Source organism: Dysidea avara, chromosome 8, assembly GCF_963678975.1.
Source record: "Dysidea avara chromosome 8, odDysAvar1.4, whole genome shotgun sequence".
In the NCBI taxonomy this organism is placed as follows: domain Eukaryota; kingdom Metazoa; phylum Porifera; class Demospongiae; order Dictyoceratida; family Dysideidae; genus Dysidea; species Dysidea avara.
In genome coordinates, this window is record NC_089279.1 from 14,864,775 (window position 1) to 14,889,216 (window position 24,442).

The 24,442-nt window shown below is 37.8% G+C and overlaps 1 protein-coding gene and 1 long non-coding RNA gene across 3 annotated transcripts in view; both read left to right on the forward strand.

Moving 5' to 3' along the window:
- LOC136263050 (uncharacterized) overlaps window positions 1-10,757 on the forward strand; it is a 308,373-nt gene extending 297,616 nt beyond the window's left edge. The window contains exons 82-90 of the mRNA XM_066057501.1: window positions 1,965-2,146; window positions 2,320-2,678; window positions 4,939-4,996; window positions 5,052-5,168; window positions 7,416-7,531; window positions 7,596-7,783; window positions 9,645-9,864; window positions 9,943-10,214; window positions 10,281-10,757. Of these exons, the coding sequence (XP_065913573.1) occupies window positions 1,965-2,146; window positions 2,320-2,678; window positions 4,939-4,996; window positions 5,052-5,168; window positions 7,416-7,531; window positions 7,596-7,783; window positions 9,645-9,864; window positions 9,943-10,214; window positions 10,281-10,546 (1,778 nt within the window). The 3' untranslated portion in view covers window positions 10,547-10,757. The remainder of the gene's footprint in view (window positions 1-1,964; window positions 2,147-2,319; window positions 2,679-4,938; window positions 4,997-5,051; window positions 5,169-7,415; window positions 7,532-7,595; window positions 7,784-9,644; window positions 9,865-9,942; window positions 10,215-10,280) is intronic.
- A 9,327-nt stretch (window positions 10,758-20,084) lies between these two features.
- LOC136264401 (uncharacterized) lies at window positions 20,085-22,862 on the forward strand. 2 transcript variants are annotated; one of them, XR_010705098.1, is made up of 3 exons: window positions 20,085-20,251; window positions 22,664-22,763; window positions 22,820-22,862. It is a non-coding gene; the product is annotated as an uncharacterized lncRNA (long non-coding RNA). The 2 variants fall into 2 exon arrangements; XR_010705099.1 differs by having other exon boundaries at window positions 22,673-22,754; window positions 22,820-22,856.
- The last annotated feature ends 1,580 nt before the right edge of the window (window positions 22,863-24,442 follow it).

A 24,442-nucleotide genomic window follows, 5' to 3' on the forward strand; every position in this document is an offset into this window, starting at 1 on the left:
TACCAATGGCAAGACTGCTGAAAGCCACAAGGACAAACTTCCACTATAGCAGCAATCACAGGCACATAGCTATTTTATACATACTGTTCATTATCTCTCTCTATACTTTAATATAATGCCCACTCTATATGAGTCCTGGTGACAGAAGCGCATGGTGGTGTACAGGCCCAGCTGTTTTGTCATAAGCACAAGATTTAATGTTTGGGTGGAAAGCTTACTAAAGTAGTAATTTTTCTATGGCATCAAGTATCAGGAATCAGTGACGAGGAGCTTCCCTTACCCCTGATCCCTCTGCTCTCACCCAAACAAATAACACTAAGCTAGCATGTTTTCCCCTCAAGCTTTCCAAAGTTAACAGGTTTTCCCATGCAGTGGTCCAGGCCCTGTACACCAACCAAACCCCCCTTTAATTATCAGATTAAAAGGGGGCCACAATATCAGGGTGAGAATATCCAGGACCTGGGTTGACAGGCAGATGTACAGGTGAGTGTCAAACATTAACTTAGTGTTGAAATAATTGATTCTTCATTTTAAGAGGTTTGTTACTTAGCACATGCCATCTCCAGAAAACTTTTGGATGATAATTTAATTTTAAAATAGTCATCCAAATTTGGATTGTTCTAGTCATCCACTTTTGGTTGATAATTTTATTATTACGATCTTGCATGTTTGGATTGTTCTAGTCATACACCCCAGCATGGTAACTTTGTCTTGAAATAATGGATTATCTATTTTAAGAGTTTACTTTGTCTTTCTCTAATTTTGCGTGTGCCCCAAAAAATGGTTTTCCAAAATTAAAATTTGGTGTTTCAGTGGACTACTAGTATATCTGCAGGTATAGGCAACCTCCCTTGTTTTGCCACTTTTTAGCTGTTCCCTTGTTTCCCTGCTTTTTTTGTTCTGTGATCCCTAATCCACCTTAAAATTCTTGATTTTTCCTTCTACTTGTGTAATCTCATGCTATAATTTCTAGAAGCATATTTCCTTGTAGATGAGGCTTAATGGCTGAGCAGAAGTTTCATGAGCTTTTTACCACTCTACATATGTATAATACAAATCTAGGTGACCATCATCCTGAGGTGGATAATGAGTCCAAAAGAACAATCCAAATTTGGAAACACTAGAACAATCCAAATTTGGAAACACTAGAACAATCCAAATTTGGAAACACTAGAACAATCCAAATTTGGATGATAATTTTATGATAAAATTATCATCCAAAAGTGGAAGACTAGCAAATTTGGATGATTATTTTATCACAAAATTATTACCCAAAAGTGGAAGACTAGAACAATCCAAATTTGGATGATTATTTTATGATAAATTATCATCCAGTATTGGATGACTACAAAATTGGATATTACTTTATGATAAAATCATCATCCAATATTGGATGACTAGAACAATCCAAAATTGGATGGTTATTACTCATTTTGGTCACTATATAAGAGAAATGTGTCATTTCCATCCATTTTTGGATTGAAATTACATGCTAGTAAAAATTTTTCAAAAGGGATGAAAATTAATAGGTCCACAATTTCCCTCCATTTTTGGATTCAGAACATACCTTGTACTTGTATGTACTTAGTGTCATTGGTTTCTTAATTTGCCTTCTTTGAACTGGAAACTTTTTGAAAGTGTATGCAGACCCCCTAAATTTGCCCACCTTTTGTAGCAGGCAGTGATACCTTATTGCGCCAACCAAATTAGATGTCTGGATATGCCACTGAGTGTAATTAAGATATTAGCAATATTGTATGTAATTGAGCAATTGATCAGGTATACATCTCTACCCTCATAGTCATAATCAATGCAACAATTTGCTGAAATCAATAACAGTATCAAAAATTCTTGCTACAGTTTCAGGTTATTATTTGTGATTGGCCATATAGACAAAGGATAATTAAAAGTAAAAGTTGTTAAGTAGTTTGCAAGTTTTAATATGCTATGTGTATGATTTACAGAGAAATACAATGCCTACTTACAAATCCATGGGGGAACTATTGGAGAAGCATCTTGTGATAGAACTGCAAAACCTACTGATGCTCACTACATAGATAAAGATACACCTCTGATAAACCTAGTTAGTCATGACAATGAAGACATCTTCAAGTACGATTGGCTCTACATTGTTATGATGGATATTGTAAGTAACATCATACTTAAGGATTATTATTTATAAAGTTAATCTAATTAGTTGTGTACAGGTAGGTATACATGAATGTAATTCTTATGTTTTTACAATCACTCTAAAATTTATAAAATTCTGTTAGAGATGTGTGATAATTTTAAATCTATTTTTACTCTTCATTGTTGCAGATTGGAAATCATAATCATTTCCTAAACAGTGTCTTTGAGAATGCTACTAAACATCCAGACTGTCAGTATAAAAAATATTTACCTGATAATCCTTCTGAATTACATCCTGTTGAAATCACAGATCACAGGTGCATTACTCCCTTTACTGAATTGAAGGAAGGAGAACAGCAATTTTTGAAATTGATTAATAGTTGCTTTTTGCATAATGATGCTCAATCCACTGCAGTGTTTGACTTAAATCACCTTGAGCAAGATGTTGTAGCATATTACATTGCTGGAAAACCACTAATAAAGGAAACGACCAGTATTAGAATAATCTTCAGGTTTAGAGATTCACCAGAAGTTACTCTTGAAAACAAGTAAGTAAATGAATTTGTACATGTACTACAGTGAACCACCACTTATCTGGACAAAGAATAACAATAAAACATTAGTGTGTTGTGCAACTATTTCAGATCATGTATACAAGGCAAACTCCAAACAACAATGGGCCAACCACAGTGAATCAAGATACATAATAGTGTAACATAGCCGATAGAGAAAATTCCTAAGCGTCATACTACAGGAAAATCGCTACTATCATCTTGTGTTTTGCTACTATTTTTGGCACATGGACACTCCTACTTTAATTGCTCCCTTTTTCTGTTTAACAATAATAGGCATGCATGTATGTCTGTTTTATTGGAATGCTACAACAGTTTGCTTGGTTGTGGTATTTGAGTGACTGCTTTATTAGGATAGCTCAACCTTATTGCTTATAAAAATTCTTCAGTAAAGTTTCACACACAATAAATTAAGTCATTAAGTCTAAGTCCTTGATGTTAGGTCAGATAATCCTAAGGCTGCACCACATGTTGCTGTCAGACCTTCAGTGCTGGCCACTGTAATGTGTTAGTAATAAATACTTTAGGTTTAAGGAAGAAAATCCATCCCTCCTGGAGGAAGACGGAGTGTGGCCCCGACTAGACTTTGGGTGACCTGCAGTTCGAATCCTGGGGTTGGAGAGATTGTTTTCCTTACTTTGGCCCCTTTTCTGTTACACCTTATCATTAATTAAGTCAAGTCACCAAGTCAAGTCATTAAGTCTAAGTCCTGGAAATTAGGTTAGGTAATCCTACGGTTGTGCCAAATGTTGCTATCAGGCCTTCAGTGCTGGTCACTGTAAAGTGTTAATAGTAAATTATTTAGAAACATTGCTACATTGCTTTGTTTGTTTTGTAGTAAACCACTTCACTTTCTATAGGAATGTTGCACCTCTCACAATGAGGAGCTGATATTGACCCATTGAAAAAGCAGCATGTCAACACTCCCATTTGAGGAGCTGACATTGGCCCTTGAAAGAGACACTCCCATTTTTTCAGGAGCTGACATTGACCCATGAAAGAGCCGCATGTCGACACTTCCATTTGAGGAGCTGACATTGACCCATGAGAGCGCCACATGTCAACACTCCCATTTGAAGAGCTGACATGGTCCACTGCATCTGTTTATCTTGAAAAATAAGGGCCTTGTAGACATTTGACCTCAAATTTGGACTAGATAATTTTAACCCAGTGACAGCCGAGACCAGGTACACTTACCAAACCACCACCACTAACACCAGTTGGTGGAAGGCGAAGAGCTACTAGCATTGCAGCATCCAGTAGGCAAAGGTTTGTGTTGAAGGTTGTAATCAAGTGGTCAACATTAAACGAATGTAAAGAACATTCATGGGTTAAGTAAAAGTGTGAGCAATGTACTTGTGGAATGTTACTCGTACTGTGTACTGTAAATGACAAAAGTTTGGCGAGACTTAAGTTTGGAGATTCAGCATACGAAGCAGGTTGGCAGACAAAAGTTTGGTGAATTTACCATGGAGCTAATATGGAACTATATACTGAATAGCTGATTGGCAAATTAATTTTGGTGAATTTCGTCGATACAGTATATGTACACATTTTAGAGGGACAGAATTTTTACAGATCTTTGGTTACTTATAGATATCTGCAAAATCAAAAGGTAACAATTATCAAGACTAGTTCTATGCTATATAATAGGTATTCTGAGTGGAAAATGAGTGATCAACTAAAACAAAACTGCAATAATCCTGAAATTTGTTATTCCACAAAAATTACATACCTCAAATATTTGTATACATATATGGTACATTATACACAATATTATACCAAAGAAATGATTGTGGGTTTTTCTGATATCTGTGGTATCATTTTTAGCCATCTAAACCCTGTTATCGACATAAAATTTCTTAGGATATAAATCACTGACATGTGCCATATTGTTCCATGACTGCATAGAAAACGATTCTGTATTTTCACAACAGTTATTTTGTAATTTCAAGTCCATAAACTACACAGTACATAGTCATAAAATCCTTTTTTGCTTAAGAGAATACTTAGTCTACCTAAGCTAATTATTATAAATCTCAAACCCAACTTTAAGCCACTCAATACTTAGATACTTAGAATTAAAAGGTCATAATGACAAGGGTTATATGAGAAATATACATCCCTGTGATTTCTTTTGATCTGACGTGTCACAGTGGTGTATAGCTATTTGTGTACGCAAGCATGGGAATTTCTTTATGTATTATGTGTTTACATTGGAATTTTTGTGTTGTAGTCCAGGTTGTGTCATTGACATTTCTTCTGTTGCTCAAGAACTACCTATTGAATTCAAGGTATAGTTTGAGTCTAACTATACTACATACATTTGCACTATCTAAAATTTTATAGGATTCACTACAACAAGAAACAAGAAAATTACTGGGATTGCACTTCCATAATGCTACTTATCAAGTTTTGACTGACATTGTAAATGGCTTGAGACTTACTTTGGGACACACCATTAAGGTAGTAATGTATGTAATAAATGTGACAAAGTGTCATGTATGCACACTTCATCATGAATAAATAGCAACAACAATACACTGCAGATTTGCACCACAATCATTCCTTTTAGCTGCTTAGTCTCTTTCATGTGTAAAGTTAATCTGTCTCTTTCATGTGTGGACTTCTAACAATGAGCACCGGTATCCTGACATCTTTGACTTAATTCTGTTGGTATATCTTTTGCTTGTCCACCATCCCCAACACCAGCCATTTATAGTATGCTTGTGTTACAGATACTGTGTGAACAGGTTGCTTCATATTATGACTTCACCAGTAGTCAGCTAAATAACTGCATTCATGGTAAAATTTAAAATCTTTTAATATGAAAAAAAAATTAATATTCATCGTTCTATGCATGTAACAGTGAAGTTCACTTTTCACCATGAATGGATAGCCCACCAATCTCTACACATGTGCACCACTGCCATGACGCTAATTTGCTCAGGCTGCTTTTCACAAGTGAATTTCTAGAGATATATGCCAGCCACTGGGAGTGCTCTGGCACCTTGTAATCCCACTAGCCAGCTGAAACATGAGACTAGAGACACGAGCAGTCTTGAAACCTTGCCCAGATATTTTCTACATGCATTTCTCAGTGGTACAGGTGTTCTTGAGAGCCCAATATTATGGCTGAAGACACCATATGTCCCACACGGCCATTTTCTGTTCATACATCAACCAGCCCACCACTCCTGTCACCCCATGGTGACATGCTTGTGATACAGATACCATCGTGAAAAAAGGTGCTCAAATCATGGTTATATCAATAGCTAGCTTGCTACGGAATAAATATTATGGTTGGCTGCATTCATAGTGATAAATTTTAGTATTTGACCTTTCCAACTTGTACTGGATTGAAATGTTTAAAAGCATATCTCAACATCTATTCATTTTGTGTGCCTAGATTAATGGTTTTCCCAAATTAGGTCACAAATATTTTGTATCTTGTGTATCTTTGATCTCTTGATGTTAGTATATAAATATATATATATATATATATATCAGTTTTTTTTTCAGAGTTTGGTCACAATAAAAGATATGCATACTGAAATATTCTAATAAGCATGTGATTTTAACACGTCATGATGGTGAACAAATGTATTGTGGCCTTGGCATGAATTGATTCATTATGTGGATAATAGACTAGTTGTCAGCCCTTCTTACAGAGCGGTGGTTTCTTCTACCTAGGAGGTAGTACAATTGGTGAGCAAAAGCCTGCCTGTATTATTAGTGGTCAGTTATAGTCTGAGCCACATTTGCTACACATACTTTTATACGTGATTTTCACACATTTTTCACCGTTAACTTTTTTGGAAAGCACCACTACACCACTTTAATTGATCACTTTCTTATAGTATGCATATCCTCTATTGTCTTATATACATACATGTACAGCTCACCTATTATATAAGTAATAGTTGTAACACACCCATGAGGTTAGTATCTGATTTGTAAACACGACACCCGAGGATGGAGTGTTTACAAATCAGATACAAACAGAATGGGTGTGTTCTAACTGATTTGTGGTATGGGGCGTGCGCAGATCAAAGGCGCCCATTTGTAACACAGAAAGAGCAAGAACACAATGCCAATATTGGCTACCGCTGAACGCTGTGTACAAGGAACGATTTTACTCACTAATTACTTTCTTGATGCTTAGTTAATTCATTGTAGCTAGTTTATTCATTGGTAGCGCATTTGTTGTGCACGAGCGTGAGGTGCCATCATCGATGCCAATCATTCTAACCATTGTACAGCTTCCGCATCATCTAGACGGGTGTAGCTGAAGTGGTTGATATTCATTGTTGAGTGGTGCAGTGCTATAATAATCTTGGTTAGCTTAATTTATTGGCGAAAGAGCATGTGGTAGATTACCAGGCTCAGCCCAGTGGTTGTACTGCTTCCCATTCATTCAGACAAGTGCTGTGTTGTGTGTTTATTCGTTCCAGAGCGATTTACCTCCTTGTCAGTCCTTGACATTATTAGCCTTGCATTGTGACTTCCTGTGTTGGTCTGGTGTATGGTTTCGTTTGAAGTCTTTGAACTAATTAGTGGCCAGACTGTGTGGCCGAAGGGAGGTACTTAGCCATGCTACAATTATTTGTAAACTGGTTTACAACTGATTTGTAACACTGGTGGCAGCCTTTGATTTGCCCACGCACCATACTACAATTCATACTTGTACTGTAGTATTTATTATATTTATAGGATGTTATTCAACAAGAAAATAGCAAGTGGGAGTCTACATTGAATGTTAGTCTTGCTGATCACTTGAAAGAATTTTATGAAGAGGAAAATGTGTTTCATAAAATAGGCATCCAATGGTATGTATACTTTACAGCCATTCATGCAGAAAATATGTGGCTATATATGCATATATATTTACAGTCTCAGTGATACACAATTAGCAGTTCTGGGGAAAATACAGATGAAGAGATTGTTTAGGAGTATGGAATTGTTTCTTGAATGGCTGCAAGGTGGCTTGTATGACTTCTCATCGCTTCCTTTCTCTATATTCAAACATTTGGAGAATGAAGATATGGAAACTCTTATGAATATTCCTGACAAATACCCATGTATGTGTTTAAACTGTATAACAGAAACCTGTACTACTGTATGCTTAGCAATGTGTAGTAATCATTTAGTGTCTAAAACAAACATTTTGTTTTTCAATTTCAAGTTAAGCAATTCAAGAGTGAAAGATTGTTATATAATATAGTAATCCATTTCACTGATTATGTAATCAATGAATTGCTATGTGTGTAGAGTTGTTCAAAGCATTTAATCAATACACCAGCTATGCAGGAGTCACTTTTTCCTGATAGTGGCTGCAAATTGACCTTACAACATTTGTGGTTTCAGTAGTATCTACTCATGTGCAAAAATAGCAAAGGAATTCTTCAAATCCTAAAGCAATCCATCATGTTTTGCCCTACATCACACAATATGATAGTAGTGTCATCATACAGTACAGTATTATATTAGAGATCATGAAGATTTGGGCTTTTCTGGCCAAATATATCATCACCCTAAAACAATACCTTCATGGTACCTTGGCAGTATAACCCAACCCAGAAGTGCCTTCAGTACAACCCGAAATGGGGTTGCTACAAAATTATGTATTCAGTGGAATTTTCTAACTGACTGACTGCCTGGCTGATGCCTTCAGACAAGCATAACTCTATAGCGGCTAAGGATACGGGCTTGATTTTTTCACTGTTTGATGTTGCTTCAGCCCAACAGGTGTCTTTTGATGCACTGCAATACATGTATGTACAGAGCATGCTTCATGGACTTACCTCTGTCCTCCTGTGCATCCCAATTTTATCTTTGCTGGAAGCACAAAGTGTTTATAGGTGTGGTAGTGCCACATGATGGCTTTTCTACAAGCTTGTAATGGGAAAGTTTTGTTGTGACTGGATTGATTGCAGAAATCCTTCTAGTAGCGTTCTTCAGTTATAACACGGGTTTGAACATACAGTAGCAGAAAATGAAACATAATGGCCACTTCACTATTTCGGTAATTGATAGTTGGGCTGCATTTTCAGTTATAAAAATAAGCCTAACACCATTTTTTCTTCTAATGTGGTATGTGCGGGTTCACCAGTTACAAAAAAGTAAACAAACAAACATCAGGAATTTTAAATTTGATTAGGGAATCAACTGAATAAAAATAGTGAAACAAAGGAGGTTGTCTATACATCTAGTGAAAATTTAATCCTGAGTTCAGTCATGATAATGGGTTTAGACTGAAAGATTAAATGTCCACTAGTATATCTGCAGGAGTAGATGACCTCCCAACAAGTATATGGAAAATTTTTAAGCTAGGAAAGCAAGGGACTACAACTGCATATATACTAGTGGACATTTAATCCCTACGTCAGTCTATATATTAAATTGGAGATTAAATATTCACTAGCATATCTGCAGGTGTAGGCAACATCCCTTGTTTTTCTCTACATTTTATGGCTGTGATCCCTTATAAGCCCGAGTCAAATATGAAATTTTGCTCAAAATGCTTTCAAGAATTTCCCAAAATTTTTACCTATTATGCTCTTCAGTTTTTTTCACTATGTTCTTAGGTTAATAACATTTCTTACAGTTATCTTAGTCAGTGACTACTCTATTAGAGTATTTCACTACAAAGTGACTGTTCTGTTATATAGAGAGTATCAATCTAAGAAGCAATGTACAATGCGATTTGAGTGCTCTATCGCAGTTTCCACTGACTCCTCTATTAAGGAGTATCGATATACTTTTATGGAATTAAACTCCACAGTTTGAAATATCCACCTAATATGCTAGCATTATGCTGGCTTTTATTATGCTGGCATACTTGACGCAGGTCTAATCCCTAATCAAACTTAGTAATATACTTGCTGCTGAATTTATCATTATTACTTTGTATATGTGTATACTAATAATTCTTATTCTTAGCTACTGAAATGGAACAGTTGTTCAAGGAAGTTGATGAATTTGAGAAGACCTTAAGTCATGTTGAACAGAACTTAACAATCGAAACAGACCATGGGAAATCAATAATTGAATATTTGGTGGATTTTGGCTTTTGTGATCTAGAAAAGGAAATGTTTGCAACTTATGTTCCCAAAACTATTTTAGTATGCCATTATACTCACTCACGGATGGCTCTTCGCAAGTAAGTAGCTACACTACAATTGTAATTGTATGGTGGGCACTTGCCATTATGTTTGCTGAATATGATCTCATACTATAGGCTTAAAATGAAGGTGAAAGAACTGGCCAACTTACAAACACAAGTATCGTCTACAGCAGTGGAGAGGTGGACAGAAATAATTGAAGATTTATGGAACAAGCTTCCACACATACGAGACAAGGAGTTGTATAACAATGAGCAACTTAAATCTGAATGTATGAATCAACAGTTCGGTGAAGCTGAAGAAAGTGAAAGTGATAATGAAACATGGGTAAATACGTTTACTTCTAATGAAGAAAAATCAGAGAAGGGCAAGATTTCACAGAACCAAGGTAAGTTACTATAAACTCAGACATGATGTCTAAATTTGCAGTGTATGTATTAATGTTTTCCTTTAGCAATCCAAATTGAAGAAAATCCAGAAGTAAAGAAAGCTGTTTTGCTGGGTTTACCAAGTGATAAAGCAATGAACATGTCCCACAAGGAACTATGTAATTGGCTTAGAGAAAAGAAAATTGCTGGTAAATATCTTCACCTGTTTGAAGAAGATGAAACCATTGATGGAGAGGAATTATCTATTTACACTGAAAAGGAACTAGAACAAATGGGTATTTCTGAGTCACGCATAAGAATAAAGATCCTGCTCCAGTTTCGAAGGATTTAAACATGTTATTTAGTTTTAGTTTATTGTGCTGTCGTTAGTTTGCATGCACACACTTTTAAACATTTATAGGTAGTTTTAGAATACTCATTGACTGCTGTGCAACATTTAGAGACTTTTGTTTGCTATAACATTACAATAGGATACCTGCACAAGCTAGTATATGTATAACCAGTTTTTTGAAAATTGCCTTCTATTTACAAAATAATCACAATCAGAGGCAAATCTAGGGACGGGCATGAGTGGGCATTTGCCCTACCATCAAAAGTGCTGGTTGCCTCACCATTAACACCTTTTGTCCTCTCATTAGAAACAGCTACTTAACTGCCACACTGTCTTATGTATTTTCTTTACTACACCAACAATCTGAATAGTAACATGATGGAATAAACATACCGGTGATGATACAGCAGCAATATAATTTCAACACGCACTGGTACCCATAAAGTTATGTGCATCACGTGATCAAAATATTTTGAAAATCCCATAGGAAGCCAACATGTGACGTGCATTTATATGTTTTAAAATGGATTCTGAGTTTTGTGAATCAGTGCGATGTGTAATGACAAAATAATTGACTTAAAAAGTGTTTTACTGAGATTTTAATAGATGTTACTGTAGCTACCAGTACATGGCCAAAAGTCCTAGATCAACTCCACTACGTCAGCGCAGCTGGTCAGTCATAGAGAACTAAGAGAAGAAAGAGATAATCAACCCATGACCCAATACAAGGCAGACTAAAATAATGTGTTTGTTTTTTAGTAGCCACTGGCTGTTCTATTCTGCTATGAAGGCACATAGGAAAACTGGAAAAGACACGGGAAATGCTGGTATGCATGTGGACTAAAGGATTCATGTTATGATGGAGCTAAATAAAGTCAAGCTCAAATTGTAACATATATGGTCAGGGTCACATGCACGCACAAGTTTTTGGTTCGCTGTTATTAATTAAGTCTCCTGTGCCTTTATTTAGGATATGGTGTATTTATTATTACACCCCTGGCTTTTATCCAGGCGTTTTATTGAATGCATGGGGGATAGTATACTCAGTGGGGAACGGTGTTCATTGTCAGTTTATGCGATGATATTTCTTAGTATTAATGTATTTATTTTTTTATGATGGCTAGATTTGGCAGCACTTGACTATAACCATTGTGATCATCATCTTCATCGATGGATACCTATAAATACAAAGGAAAGCATAGTTAGAGAGCATGTGTGCAGTAGGTTTATTAATACACTATAGCTATACGTATTGTGTGCATATACCTTTCATAAAACCTTTTATAATGCCTCACATGAAAATGAGCATGTTTCTTGTGTGCACATATGTTGCATTTTCCCTACCATCAGAAATTTTCTAGCTACACCCCTGATCACAATGTATCATTTGTGAATTTTGTCAAACAGTTAGTTAGGCATTAATTTTCACTGCTTACCTTTGCCACACTGCTGGGTTTGCTATTTGTGCTGATGCTTCTGGAACCCTGTAATTCCTTAGATGACAATCAGCTGTCCTGCGATTACTATGGCTGTACTGGAATAGCTCATTATAATCTCAGTGAAGTTGTAGCAATTGACTGGATGGTTGCTGGTATTATAACAAGTGTTCTCAGTGGATCAGAAGTTGCCACTAGCTCTAAGGCTTATTGTATGCTCATGTAGCACTAAAGGGCTATGTAACCATTGGAGCTACATTAATCACATGATAGAGAATGATGATACTCAGTAACACTGTGAAAAAGGCATGCATATAGCCTAAACTACACAAATCTTAAAGTTTAATAATCTGGTACTATGCATACACTCACCAGCCTATACTTAGTATAATAACTATAACATATGGCTTCAGTTTGTGTAAGTAAAACATTAGTAGCTGTTTGGCTTCACCATGCATCTCATTCATGGTATATATAGTGATTATTTATAAGGACCCGCTGATTATGCTGGCATAATAATGAGCATAATAGGTACCTGAAAGCATTGAGCATAATAGGCAGAACATTGTGCATTACCATAAATTCTTGTTAATCAAAATACATATCAGAGAAAAAGATCGGTATACTCTAATAGAACAATCAGAGAGCTGACTGTTCTATTGGAGTGTATCGATCTTTTCTGTGACATGCATTTTGACAAGCAAGGATTTAGAGTATGTGTTTCAGCAGCTTACTGTTTTCCCATAAAGTACAAATTTACTAGAAGAACATGGGAACTGTGGTATAAACATTGAGCATAATAGGTAAATATTGAGCATTAATTTAAGCATAAGGCCACATAAAGTTAATTTTTAGTTTCTCATCCACCTGCCCACAAAAATTTGATGCGGGCAGGTGGGTATTTTAAGTATTTAAATAAAAATTTTTTTTTTTTTTAAATATGGATGAACTGTTTTTACTTTGAAAAGTTACAAAGTGATGTAGTTTCCAACAGAAGATACTATTTGTCCAACACATATATCACTACTAACATGTATTAGTTCTTTTCTGTCCTTGCCAGCTTGGCATTTCACCATTGCATTGGTGTACTGTTCCGACAGAGGTTGACTATCGTCGAGCTGTCCAGCGGAGTAATGTGTATACAAATCAGCTAGAGTAGATGACTCCGGAAATGAACAACCACACCACGATTTTAAAACTTTCGTTGAACATTTGATTTGCACTAACACAAATGCCATTTTGAGTTTCTATAAAGCACATGTAGTTTGTGGTTTTGGATCACGTGTGAGAGCAAAAAATGTTGATGCGGCTGTGAAAATATGATGCGGGCAGGGATGAGAAGCTAAAAATTAACTTTATGTAAAATTTTGAGCAGTGCAGCATAGCATAATATATAGGTCAAATAATGAGCATAATCGGTGGGTCCCTATTTATTTAGCACATGTGTAAACTTCACAGCAGCAACGACACAAGTGATTTCTTAACAGCAATGATACACTAGCTCACACTTACAATCTCACGTGATAGGGATAGGGACCAGTCTATTTTGCTTTTATTTCTACCTATTTTTCTTTCCAGCAATTCTTTTATTTTTCACCTAATATGCTCCATATTTTGCTCAAGAATTATAAATTTTGCTTAGCACTGATCTTTGTTAATTGAATATTTCCAAGTGCAAAGCTACAGTTTCGCCTTAAAGTGACTGTTCTATTAGAGTATCTTGATCAGAAATTACTTCTAACATGTAAAGCAAGAAGCTAGCTAATATTGCTTAACATGTGTGACTGTTTTATTAGGGTATCTCAATTGTCACTTGTTGTTCCTGTAAAAATTAGCTATGCATTGTCGATATTTTAGCATGTCTGACTGTTCTATTAGAGTATCACGATCTTTTGTGCAATTTTTATGTCCACTTCACAAAAATTGCACCTATTATGCCAGCATTTTGCTCATTGCTTTTACCCAACCATTATGCCAAACATTTTGCTGGCGAAATCAACGGGTCCCTAGATAGGGGGGAAATTATTAGAATACAATAACTATGGTGTGTCTGTAATGCCATTACATACCTCCCCCCTTAAAACAAACATTTACAATTAAACAGTGTTGTGCATGCGCATGAAAAATGAGTGTGTTTGGTCAATATCCATAATAATCAACTGGTCTAACAACTCGTCCACTTCTAGTGGTAACAGGCTGTCCAGACTGAGGAGCTGCTGGGGGCTCCCGTTGAGGGGCAGATGCTGGATGATCATCACAATAATACTCAAATAATGGTGGACTCCACTGTCCCCCAGAATGATCACTTGTTAGATCAGGTCTCAAAAGTGGTCTTAGCCTGTTGACATGAATGATCCGTTCCTTATTGTTCATCTCTATTCTTATGTTCAGTGGTCCTTTTAACTCTCTCACTGTCCAGGGTCCAATCCAACAGGGATCTAGTTTTCCTTTGGTGGGATTGTCCAGAAGAACTTCTTGGCCAACTTGTAATCTCACTGGTTCATTACCACGATAGCTTAGCTGCTGTCTGGTTGCTGCTTCCACAGTGTTAGACTCCACTAATTCTCTCAGTTGTATGAGCTTTCCCTGTATGTGGGAGCTGTAGTTCTGTGGGTCTCGGTGTGAGACTGTCCCTGCTGCTGGGAGGTTTAGTGGTGGTGGGTTTGACCCAAATAGAATCTCATATGGGGAGAGGCTGGTTGTTGCATGTTTTGTTGTTCTATATAGGTACAAGAGTAGCTGTATAGACAGTCCCCCTCTCTATCTACCAGGCCACGAAGCATATTTAACATGGATCGGTTCATCCATTCAACAAGCCCGTCACCCATTGGGTGATATGTGTAGTTTGGGACTTGGTAATGCCAAAGGCCTTGCACAGTTCACTGAGTATCCGGCTCTCAAAATTTCTGCCTTGGTCAGAATGTAGTCTCTGGGGGGGAGGCCTAACCAGTGTGAACACCTGATCCTTAAGGGCCCGGACTATCTTGTTGGATGTTTGATCAGACAGGGGCACAGCGAATGGCCACTTGGAAAAATAGTCTTGCACCACAAGCATATACTGGTTTCCCTGACATGACATTGGCACTTTGAGAAAGTCAACTGCCACTAGTTCCCATGGCCTACTAGCTACTACTGGCTGAAGTGGAGCTGGTAAAGAGGAAGTTGCCTTAGCACATTGGCATGTGACACAGTGACTACAGTAGGTATTGACATCTTTACCCATTCCCACCCAATAGATTGCTTCTGACAGTTGTGCCATGGTCCTATCGGTACCCTGGTGGCCAGCATTGTCATGGGCATTCTTCAGAAGTTGTTTCCGCATAGATGCTGGTGCAACTAAAAGCAGTTTCTCTTCGTACATTGTTGGAGTCTTCACTTTGCGGTACAGTATAGACTGATGTAGAGTGAGCTGAGACCAGATTTGATGGAATCTCTTTAAAAGGAAATTTCCTCCAGTTCCCAGTGAGTGATGGTTTCTCTTTGCATGACACCTGCTGAAGGACTGTATGGAGTACTGGGTCTGACTTCTGGGCTGCTGCAATCATTGTGTGGTCTAGGTCCCTGCCAATGGCTACCATCGTGATGGGTCTCCGAGAGAGTGCATCTGCATGTTGGTTCTGCAATCTCTGATAGTACACAATGGAGAAGTCAAATCCACGCAGCTGTAGGGCCCATCTCTCTAATTTCTGTGAACATGCATGGCTGGATCGCTTTGATTGTAGCCACTCTAAAGGCTTGTGGTCTGTTTCGATGACAAAGTAAGCACCAACAAGATAATGCCGTAACTTCTGAGTTGCCCAGACAATTGCTAAACACTCCTTCTAAGTGGTAGAGTAGTTTCTCTTTGTCTTAGTTAAAGTGCGGCTAGCATATTCAACAACTGTACCTCTGGCTGTGGAAAGGACTGCACCCAGGCCCATGTCTGATGCATCGGTGGTAAGCACAAAGGTATCATGCTGCTTGGGGGTAATCTAGTATGGGGGGTAGTTAATGCATGTTTCAATCTGTTAAAGGTATGTTGGTGTGTGTTCTCTCATCTAAACGGGGCATTTTTGCCTGTGAGTTCAGTTAAGGGGCTAGCAGTGTCAGCAAAATTGTGTACAAAGCGGCAGTAGAAGTTCACTAGACCAAGGAAGGAGCGGAGTTCCTTGGTAGTCTTTGGCACAGGCCAGGTGGAAATGGTCTTGGTCTTCTCTGGGGAGGGGGCTACTCCATCAGCCGAATAATCAAATCCAAGATGGGTGGTGTTATTCTTCCCAAAAAAAGCACTTTGAGCCACGAAGAGTGAAGCCAGCAGCTGACAATTGGCCGAGGACTCTTTTGAGGTCTTGGATATGTGTGACCATGTCACCTGAAAATACGATACAATCATCCACATAATTGTCAACGCAATGCTTGCAGTCCTGCAGGATGTTGTCAAGACCTCTCTGGCAGGTCTGAGTAGCACCCGTTAAACCATAGGGCAACCTGGTAAATTCCCAGAGTCTGTAACCTGGCCCAGGATAAAATGCAGTCTTCTCTACTGACTGTGGCTCCATAGGAAACTGCCAATAGGCACTGTGAAGGTCTAGCTTAGAAAAAACCTTTTTTACCAGCTAGTTTCTGTTGGGGGCCTTCAGCACGGGGAACTGGGTATGAGTCTTTCTTTGTGACACTGTTTAGCTGTACGTTGTCTATACATATTCAGATTTCTCTGTAGGGTTTGGGTACATATACAGCAGGAGCACACCGTGGGCTAGTACCAGGTATGATTGTTTCATGGGCCATCTCCTGGAGCTGCTGGTGAACTTGTTCAGTGTAGTGGAATGGGATTGGGCGGGGTGGAACTTTGATGGGTAGTGCATTACCCGTGTCGATGACGTGCTGTGTGACATTTGTGCAACCCAATTCAAGTGAAAACAGGGACTTAAATTCTTCAAGTGTGGGTTTGAGGGCAGGGTGGATGTTGGTGGGCATGTCTAGTGTTGGTATGCTGGTCTGTTTGCATGGTGTGGGGATTGCCTGGGGACATTCATCATCAATAGTGATCATGTGCAGGGGCCGAGGGATTGTGTGTGGAGGGTTTTCCCATGCAGGTTGCAGCTGCAAGATCTCTTCAGGGTTTTGACTGCGGTAGAATGTGCACTGTTTGAAGTCAAGTACATAGCCATGTCTCATCAAAAAATCGCAGCCAAGTATTACTGGGGTGGATGGGTGGTCCACAACTACAAATTTGTGTTCAGTGGAAAACTGAACACATGATTGGTGGCTGGGGTGGATGGGTGGTCCACAACTACAAATTTGTGTTCAGTGGAAAACTGAACACATGATTGGTGGCTAAACTTCTTGATTCGTTGAAGGTGGCTTCATATGTGGAATTCTAACAATCAGCAACAGCATCTGACATCTTGGACTTAATTCTATTGATATCATCTTTTACCATCCCCAACACCAACCATTATAGTGTGCTTTTAAGGAAATTTCACCGTGAAAAAGGTGGGAGACAATATGGTAATATGTGACCGGATTTGACAAAACCAGGCTTCCACACACATCCAAATTTGCGACTTTAAAGTACCATAACTCAGTATAGGAGTAAGCTATCACTTTCAAAGTTTGACCTGTTATTATTTAATGCAGTGAACGACTTTTGTGAAAATTGTAGGTCAATAGCCTACTGAGAGGTCAAGTTACAAGCGGTTAAAGTTGAAGAAATGGATGTGTGTGGAAGCCTGATTTTGTCAAATCCGGTCACATATGGTATTTTCAGTGACTTAGAATATAAATAAGCCTTAATTATTATACTCATCTTATACTTTCGTATAATCCATACTATACTATTGCATATACAGTGTTGGGAGTAACGTACTACGTAATCTATTACTTTTGTGGTAACTAAGTAATACAACGAAATACACTATAAAAACAGGTAATATAACTCAAGTTAATTTACTTACAAATGTAACGCGTTACCTAAGTAATATAGTTACTGTAACGGGTCTAATATCACGTAATATTATTACTACAAGTAACAAAATTACTAATCTCGTTAGTGATCCACTGAGTAACACCTAGCCACAACAAAGTAGTGAAGCCTACTGAATGAAGCTTATTCACCAGCTCCTTACTTATTATAACCAAGATTTGCACAATGTCCAACAACGTAATGATGTTACGTGATAAGGTGTTAGTTTCACGCGTGACAGCTAAGGCTGTGGACACAAAGTATCGCTTTTTGCGAGTCAGTTGTCAGTCGTACAAAAATTCTGAATGTGACTCACGTGAAAACCAACCAATGATAGGCGGCCAGACTTTTTAAATTCTTACGAAGTATCTGATTGGCTGTTTTTCACGTGATATCACCAGTCTGGCCGCCTATCATTGGTTGGCTTTCACGTGAGTCACATTCAGAATTTTGTACGACTGACAACCGACTCGCAAAAAGCGATAATATAATATGTAATATTATTATAGTTACTTTATTTTATGGGTAATATATAATAGTTATACGGGCACAATGTGGAGTCTATGAAATTTATAAACCCGAAGGCCCAGGCTGTAGCGTACGAGTGAAGCAAGGGCGCTACTAAGGGCCTGAGGATTTATAAATTTCATAGACTCCACATTGTGCCCGTATAACTGCTTTAGACTCTATTTCACATTACACTCAGATTACTTAACTCATCCACGGCTGTTTCTGCTGTAGGCTCGGTAAAAGCAGCTGGTTTTCTTGCGATAATACTAGCGCCATGGCAACTATGCGTCCTCACGTGACAAAACAATCGCGCTCGTTAAATCACTGCACTTAACCCTTCAGCTATTGTTTTGTTCACCCAAGTTGAATCCATAAGCGCCTCATAAAAATAATTACATATATATGAGTCAGCATTATATATACTGTTGATTTCAATTTTGTTAGGCACAATCTGTGAATTTGCGCAGTTTATAAATTGCGCTGCGCATTTTGTGACTTCATAAAATGCGCAAACATTTATAAATTGCGCAGGTGTCGTACCAGGGGCAGATCCAGACTTATAGAAAGGGGGGGTCAAAAATGAGCTGAGGCACTACATTTGATAAGGTGAGACCAAAAAAAAAAAAAAAAGGTCACAGCCAGCTGACAATAGCTGCCCACCTCACCAACCACACATTTATAGCTGATGAAGTACATAAAAATCCTTAAATAGCTCACTACACACTGTTCTACTGCTGTGACTGCTTTATTAGAGTGACTGCTCTATTGGAGTATCTCGATCTTGGTATACTAAAAATTTTTGGAGGGGGGGTCAAGAGCCCCCCCTGTATCCGCCCCTGCCAGCATGTAGTGACCTTTCTTTTGGTATTCGACTTACAGCTTGGCCATGGCATCACCAAGCTAGAAGACCCCAGCCCCCTTAAATAAAGGTGTCTCCTCTGCCCTTGCATATATAAAATGACCTCCCTCCCACATAGAATCCATGCATGCCATGGTTGAGAAACAAGTATCAAGTTTGCCTGCACGGCCAAATGGCAGTACACTATGTTGTACCTAACAATTTCCAAGCCCTAATGTTGATCACTTAAGGCCACTCCAAATGAGACTGTAGTTTCCCGTCCTGGTGTTTTCGTTATTCGATGCGGGCGGGAGGCTTATTATCATTATTCATTATTAGAGGTGTTATTATTATTATTATTGTTTACTGAGCAGTCAGCCCTGCTGGTGTGCTGAGAAATATTTTTAACCTAGATAATTTCCGACGAATTTGTAATGTAGGCCATTTCAGCTGATCCAACATTAGAGAAACTGAACTGAATCTGCCATAGTCATTCAACACCCAGCGCGCTGCTCTTCGTTGTACTTTCTCTAACTCTGAAATATCTCCAACGTGGTAGGGATCCCAGACAGCAGATGCATACTCTAGTTGTGGTCTCACCATTGTTAGATAAGCTGATTCTTTAACTTGTTTTGAACATTTGTTTAGATTGCGTTTTAAGAAATTGAGTGTTCTAGATGCTTTATTGACAACATTTGATATGTGAGGTGACCAAGACAGTGATTTATGAATTAAGACTCCTAGGTACATATGTTGATCAGATATATCTAGTATGTGACTGTGAAGTGTGTAGTCGTAAGTGAATGGTGATAAGGATCTCGTGCAACGTATAACTGTACATTTACTAATATTGAACTTAAGTTGCCAAGTATCGGCCCATTCTGACAGTTTATTTAAATCTTCTTGAAGTCTGTTGATGTCTTCTACACTATTGATAACTCTATAAAGCAAGCAATCATCAGCAAACAGGCGGAGTGGTGAGTTGATGTCTTTAGTTATGGGTCATTCCATGTCAAATCAACAAGGAATTTAGGGTCACCTCTCGGATTTTGACGAAACTTGGTATGTTTGTAGTACCTGTGGTGCTTATCACTCATGCAAATTTTTAGCTCCATACATTCCAGTTTCTGATTTATGACTACAAATATTTTGAATATTTCATGAAAATTTGGTCCATCTCTGGTTATAAAATTGACTGCAACTTTGCACTGTGTAAATATTTTTACACACAATTTTCAATGATGGAAGACTGTTGATTGACCTTTCCAGTGATCCCTAAATTATGGGATATCTACTTAATTAAGGTTCAATAGTACTTCATTGAAAACTTTAATCCTTTATATTTTGAAAAATGCTGCTTGAAATTTTTCGAATTCTTTTGTGAATAATGATTGGCTCATAGTCTATGTTTGATAACATTTTTGTGGTGGGACCACAATGGGCTCAAGAGATATAATGAATTATGTTGTGGTATGCGGTGGAATTTGCAGTCTATTATTGCTGTATTGGGAGTCTACACCTCCAATAACCACTCAAAACAAGGCCATACCAAGTTTATCTTACAGAGTGAAGGTGTCTAGGTACATTGCAACCTGTATTAGTGACCACCTGTATTGAAAGGCCATCTATGTGCTGCAGTTAAGTTATACTTCTTTAATGTATAGCACCAAAGTATCAACCCTTTCTAGCAAATCCAAAAATGGTCCTTATTAGACAGGTTGACTATACATTACAGATCTGACCGCCATGTGTCCATAAGCATCATGTAAATGTTGTACCATCTCTTCACAAGTACCTTCTTAATTAAGTTGAATCCCACTGTAGTGGACTTAGCCATATTTAAGTTCCGTATGTGGCTGCATAGGTACAAACAATAGAACTCCTCAGAACAGATACCTGGACACCTTGATAACCAGGACACCTGTTTATACACTGTACTCCCACTCTAGCAGTGCACGTACATTTAGACCAAGATACTTCTGTGGCTTCTGTAATATGAGCACTTGATTATGGTCCTAGGGATGGAGGGGTTTTACTGTATACATGCACTACACACCTCAATGTGTGAAATTAACTACTAAATTACTTTACATTCACGACCACTTTGAAGATCAAGTCATAAATTCATACACATACTCACGTAGGAACTAAACGTGATGACCACATATTTAACATTTACCTGTAAAGATCTTCAAAATGTCAACGCAAAATACTTTTAAAAACCATAAATTTTAGTAATTACAGTACTACAAATCACACATTGAGGTGCAAACAAGTGTTAATAATATAAAAACTCTTGGTACAAGTAATGCATCTACTGTATATAGTGTAACTCTTCTATTCCCTGGACCATTGATGAAGTGTTCATTTTTGAGAAACCACAGACTTATCTTGGGTCCAAAATGTACGTACAATTATAAAGTAAGATCATGAGGCTATCAAGGTGCCCAGATATCCTTTTTGAGGAGGTCTGTTGTACCTATGCAGCCATGTACGTAACTTGAATAGTGTAGAGTGGGGATATGTATGTAAGTGCATAACGGCGAGATTTTACTTAATAAAATAAATAAGGTATAACTGAAGAGATGGTACAACATTAATGTGTTTATGGACGCATGATGATCTCGTTTATAGTCAACCTGTCTAATAAGGACCATTTTTGGATTTACTAGAAAAGATTGATGCTTTGGTGCTATACATTAATATCCAATTAAAGTATAAATTAGCTGCAGCACATAGATGGTCTTTCAATACAGGTGGTCACTAATACAGGTTGCAATGTACCTAGACACTTTCACTCTGTAAGATAAACTTGGCATGGCCTTGTTGTGAGTGGTTATTGGAGGTGTAGACTCCAATACAGCAATAATAGACTGCAAATTCCATCACATACCACAACATAATTCATTATACCTCTTGAGCCCATTGTGGTCCCACCACAAAAATTTTATTAAACATAGACTATGACCCAATCATTATTCACCAAAGAATTCAAAAAATTTCAAGCAGCATGTTTCAAACTATAAAGGTTTAAAGTATTCAATGAAGTACTATTGAACCTTAATTAAGTAGATATCCCATAATTTTGGGATCACTGGAAAGGTCAATCAAAAAGTCTTCCATCGGTGAAAATTGTGTGTAAAAATATTTACACAGTACAAAGTTGCAGTTGATTTTGTAACTAGAGATGGACCAAATTTTCATGAAATATTCAAAATATTTGTGGTTATAAATCAGAAACTATGGAATGTATGGAGCTAAAAATTTGCATGAGTGATAAGCACCACAGGTACTACAAACGTACCAAGTTTCATCAAAATCCGAGAGGTGACCCTAAATTCCTTGTTGATTTGACATGGAATGACCCTTATGTCATTTATATACAATAGGAACATTAGAGGTCCAAGAACTGTGCCTTGTGGTACCCCAGACATTACCGACACTGGACTAGAGGATTCACTATTTAAAACAACACACTGAGTACGTTGGGTAAGCCAAGTTTGGATCCAGTTATAAGTACTGTCATTAATTCCATAATATCTTAGTTTGGTCATTAAGCGTTGGTGTGGTACTGTATCGAATGCTTTAGTGTGGTGTGACTGCTCTATTAGAGTATCTCGATCTTGAGAGGATTTCAAGGGCTTCTTTGCAAGCTATCAACCACCAGAACCGTTCATTTTTAGGTTTCATTGTGCTTTTTAGCAATGCAAAATAAAAGGCTCCATGAGAAGTTTCCAGAAAGCAGCACAGGAAGTGGTTTTGGAAAAATAATGACAATATTGACATGCAATGCGGGTGCCTAGACGTGATGCGGGCGGAGGACGGGAAACTACATTCTCATTTGGAGTGGCCTAAGGCTAAATTGTATAGTAAGCCATGTTCTGTTCATATACTATTCCCAGGGGTAGGAAATACATAGTATTTGGTAATACAAGTGCACACATTGTACCTCAAACAATGGCAGTCAACTCAGCTTATTAGACAGTTTACTGCTTCTTCTCTCTTCCATGATGTCACGAAATCGCTATATCATTGGTTTTATAATGCTGACTCATATATACGTAATTATTTTATGAGGCGTTTATGGATTCAACTTGGGTGAACCATACCGTACGACAGGAAATTTTGACGAAAGGAAACTTTGACGAATTTGACGAATTATTTGTGTCGTCAATATTTAATTCGTCAAACTTCTACTAAATAAGCGCCTCATTTTGTATTAATTTTTGTGCGTATTATACCGGTAGCAGCAGTTCATCTGAAGCGAAATCAAATGTTTTTACAGGCGCTATAAGCTAGTCCAAACGTTTCGTCAATATTTAATTCGTCAATGCTCGAGAATTGTGGATTCGTCAAATTTTCCTCTCGTCAATATTTCCTGTCGTACGGTAGATAATATATCCACCTGGATATGAAACTAATAAGCGCCCCCGGTTATAGGCTGGTTTCGCGCCCCTCGCGCGCCCACTACACTATTGTTAATGCAGATATGGAGGCTAAAGGTAAAAATCCGTCACAGAAGGCACAGTTAGTTGGTTTCCAAGAAGTCCTGCGAGATATTTATTTTTCTGAAGACTTAAAGATTCAGTTTGATCGATGTAAAAACATTTTGGTGACAATCGACGTTTTGTGTGTTAAAGAGAACAATGATTTTTGTGCTATGTACAAGTTAATACGCGAAGAAATACAGGAGAAGAGGAAGACGGTGACCGTTAAACAAAAGTTGTTTCAAGCTGCATACTTATATCAAGTAGAGAGGTTGCCTATTGTGCTGCAGCGACTAGGGACCGAGGAAGAAGGCAGCATGAACGACATCATATTGTGGCAGGTTAGCCGGTTACACTGTAACTTTTTTATCAGTAGGCAGGTCACATCTCTTGACCGTACCTGGCTAGGCTAGAGGCCTTTGAGTATGTTCATTTGGTGTGATATCAAGAAATGCCAACTGTGCATGTGCACCTGTGTAGCTGAATAATATACTTTGCTGGCAAGTATTTTGAACCATTGTTTTAATCTTTTAAATTTATAATAATATTATCGTACTAAAGCTGTCTAGTAGTGTAGAATGAGTGCGCTTCCTAGTTTCATATCCATGTGGAGTATATTATGTCTATGCTTACCGAGCATAAATGCATTTATATATACATAGATGATTGTGGACAGATTAT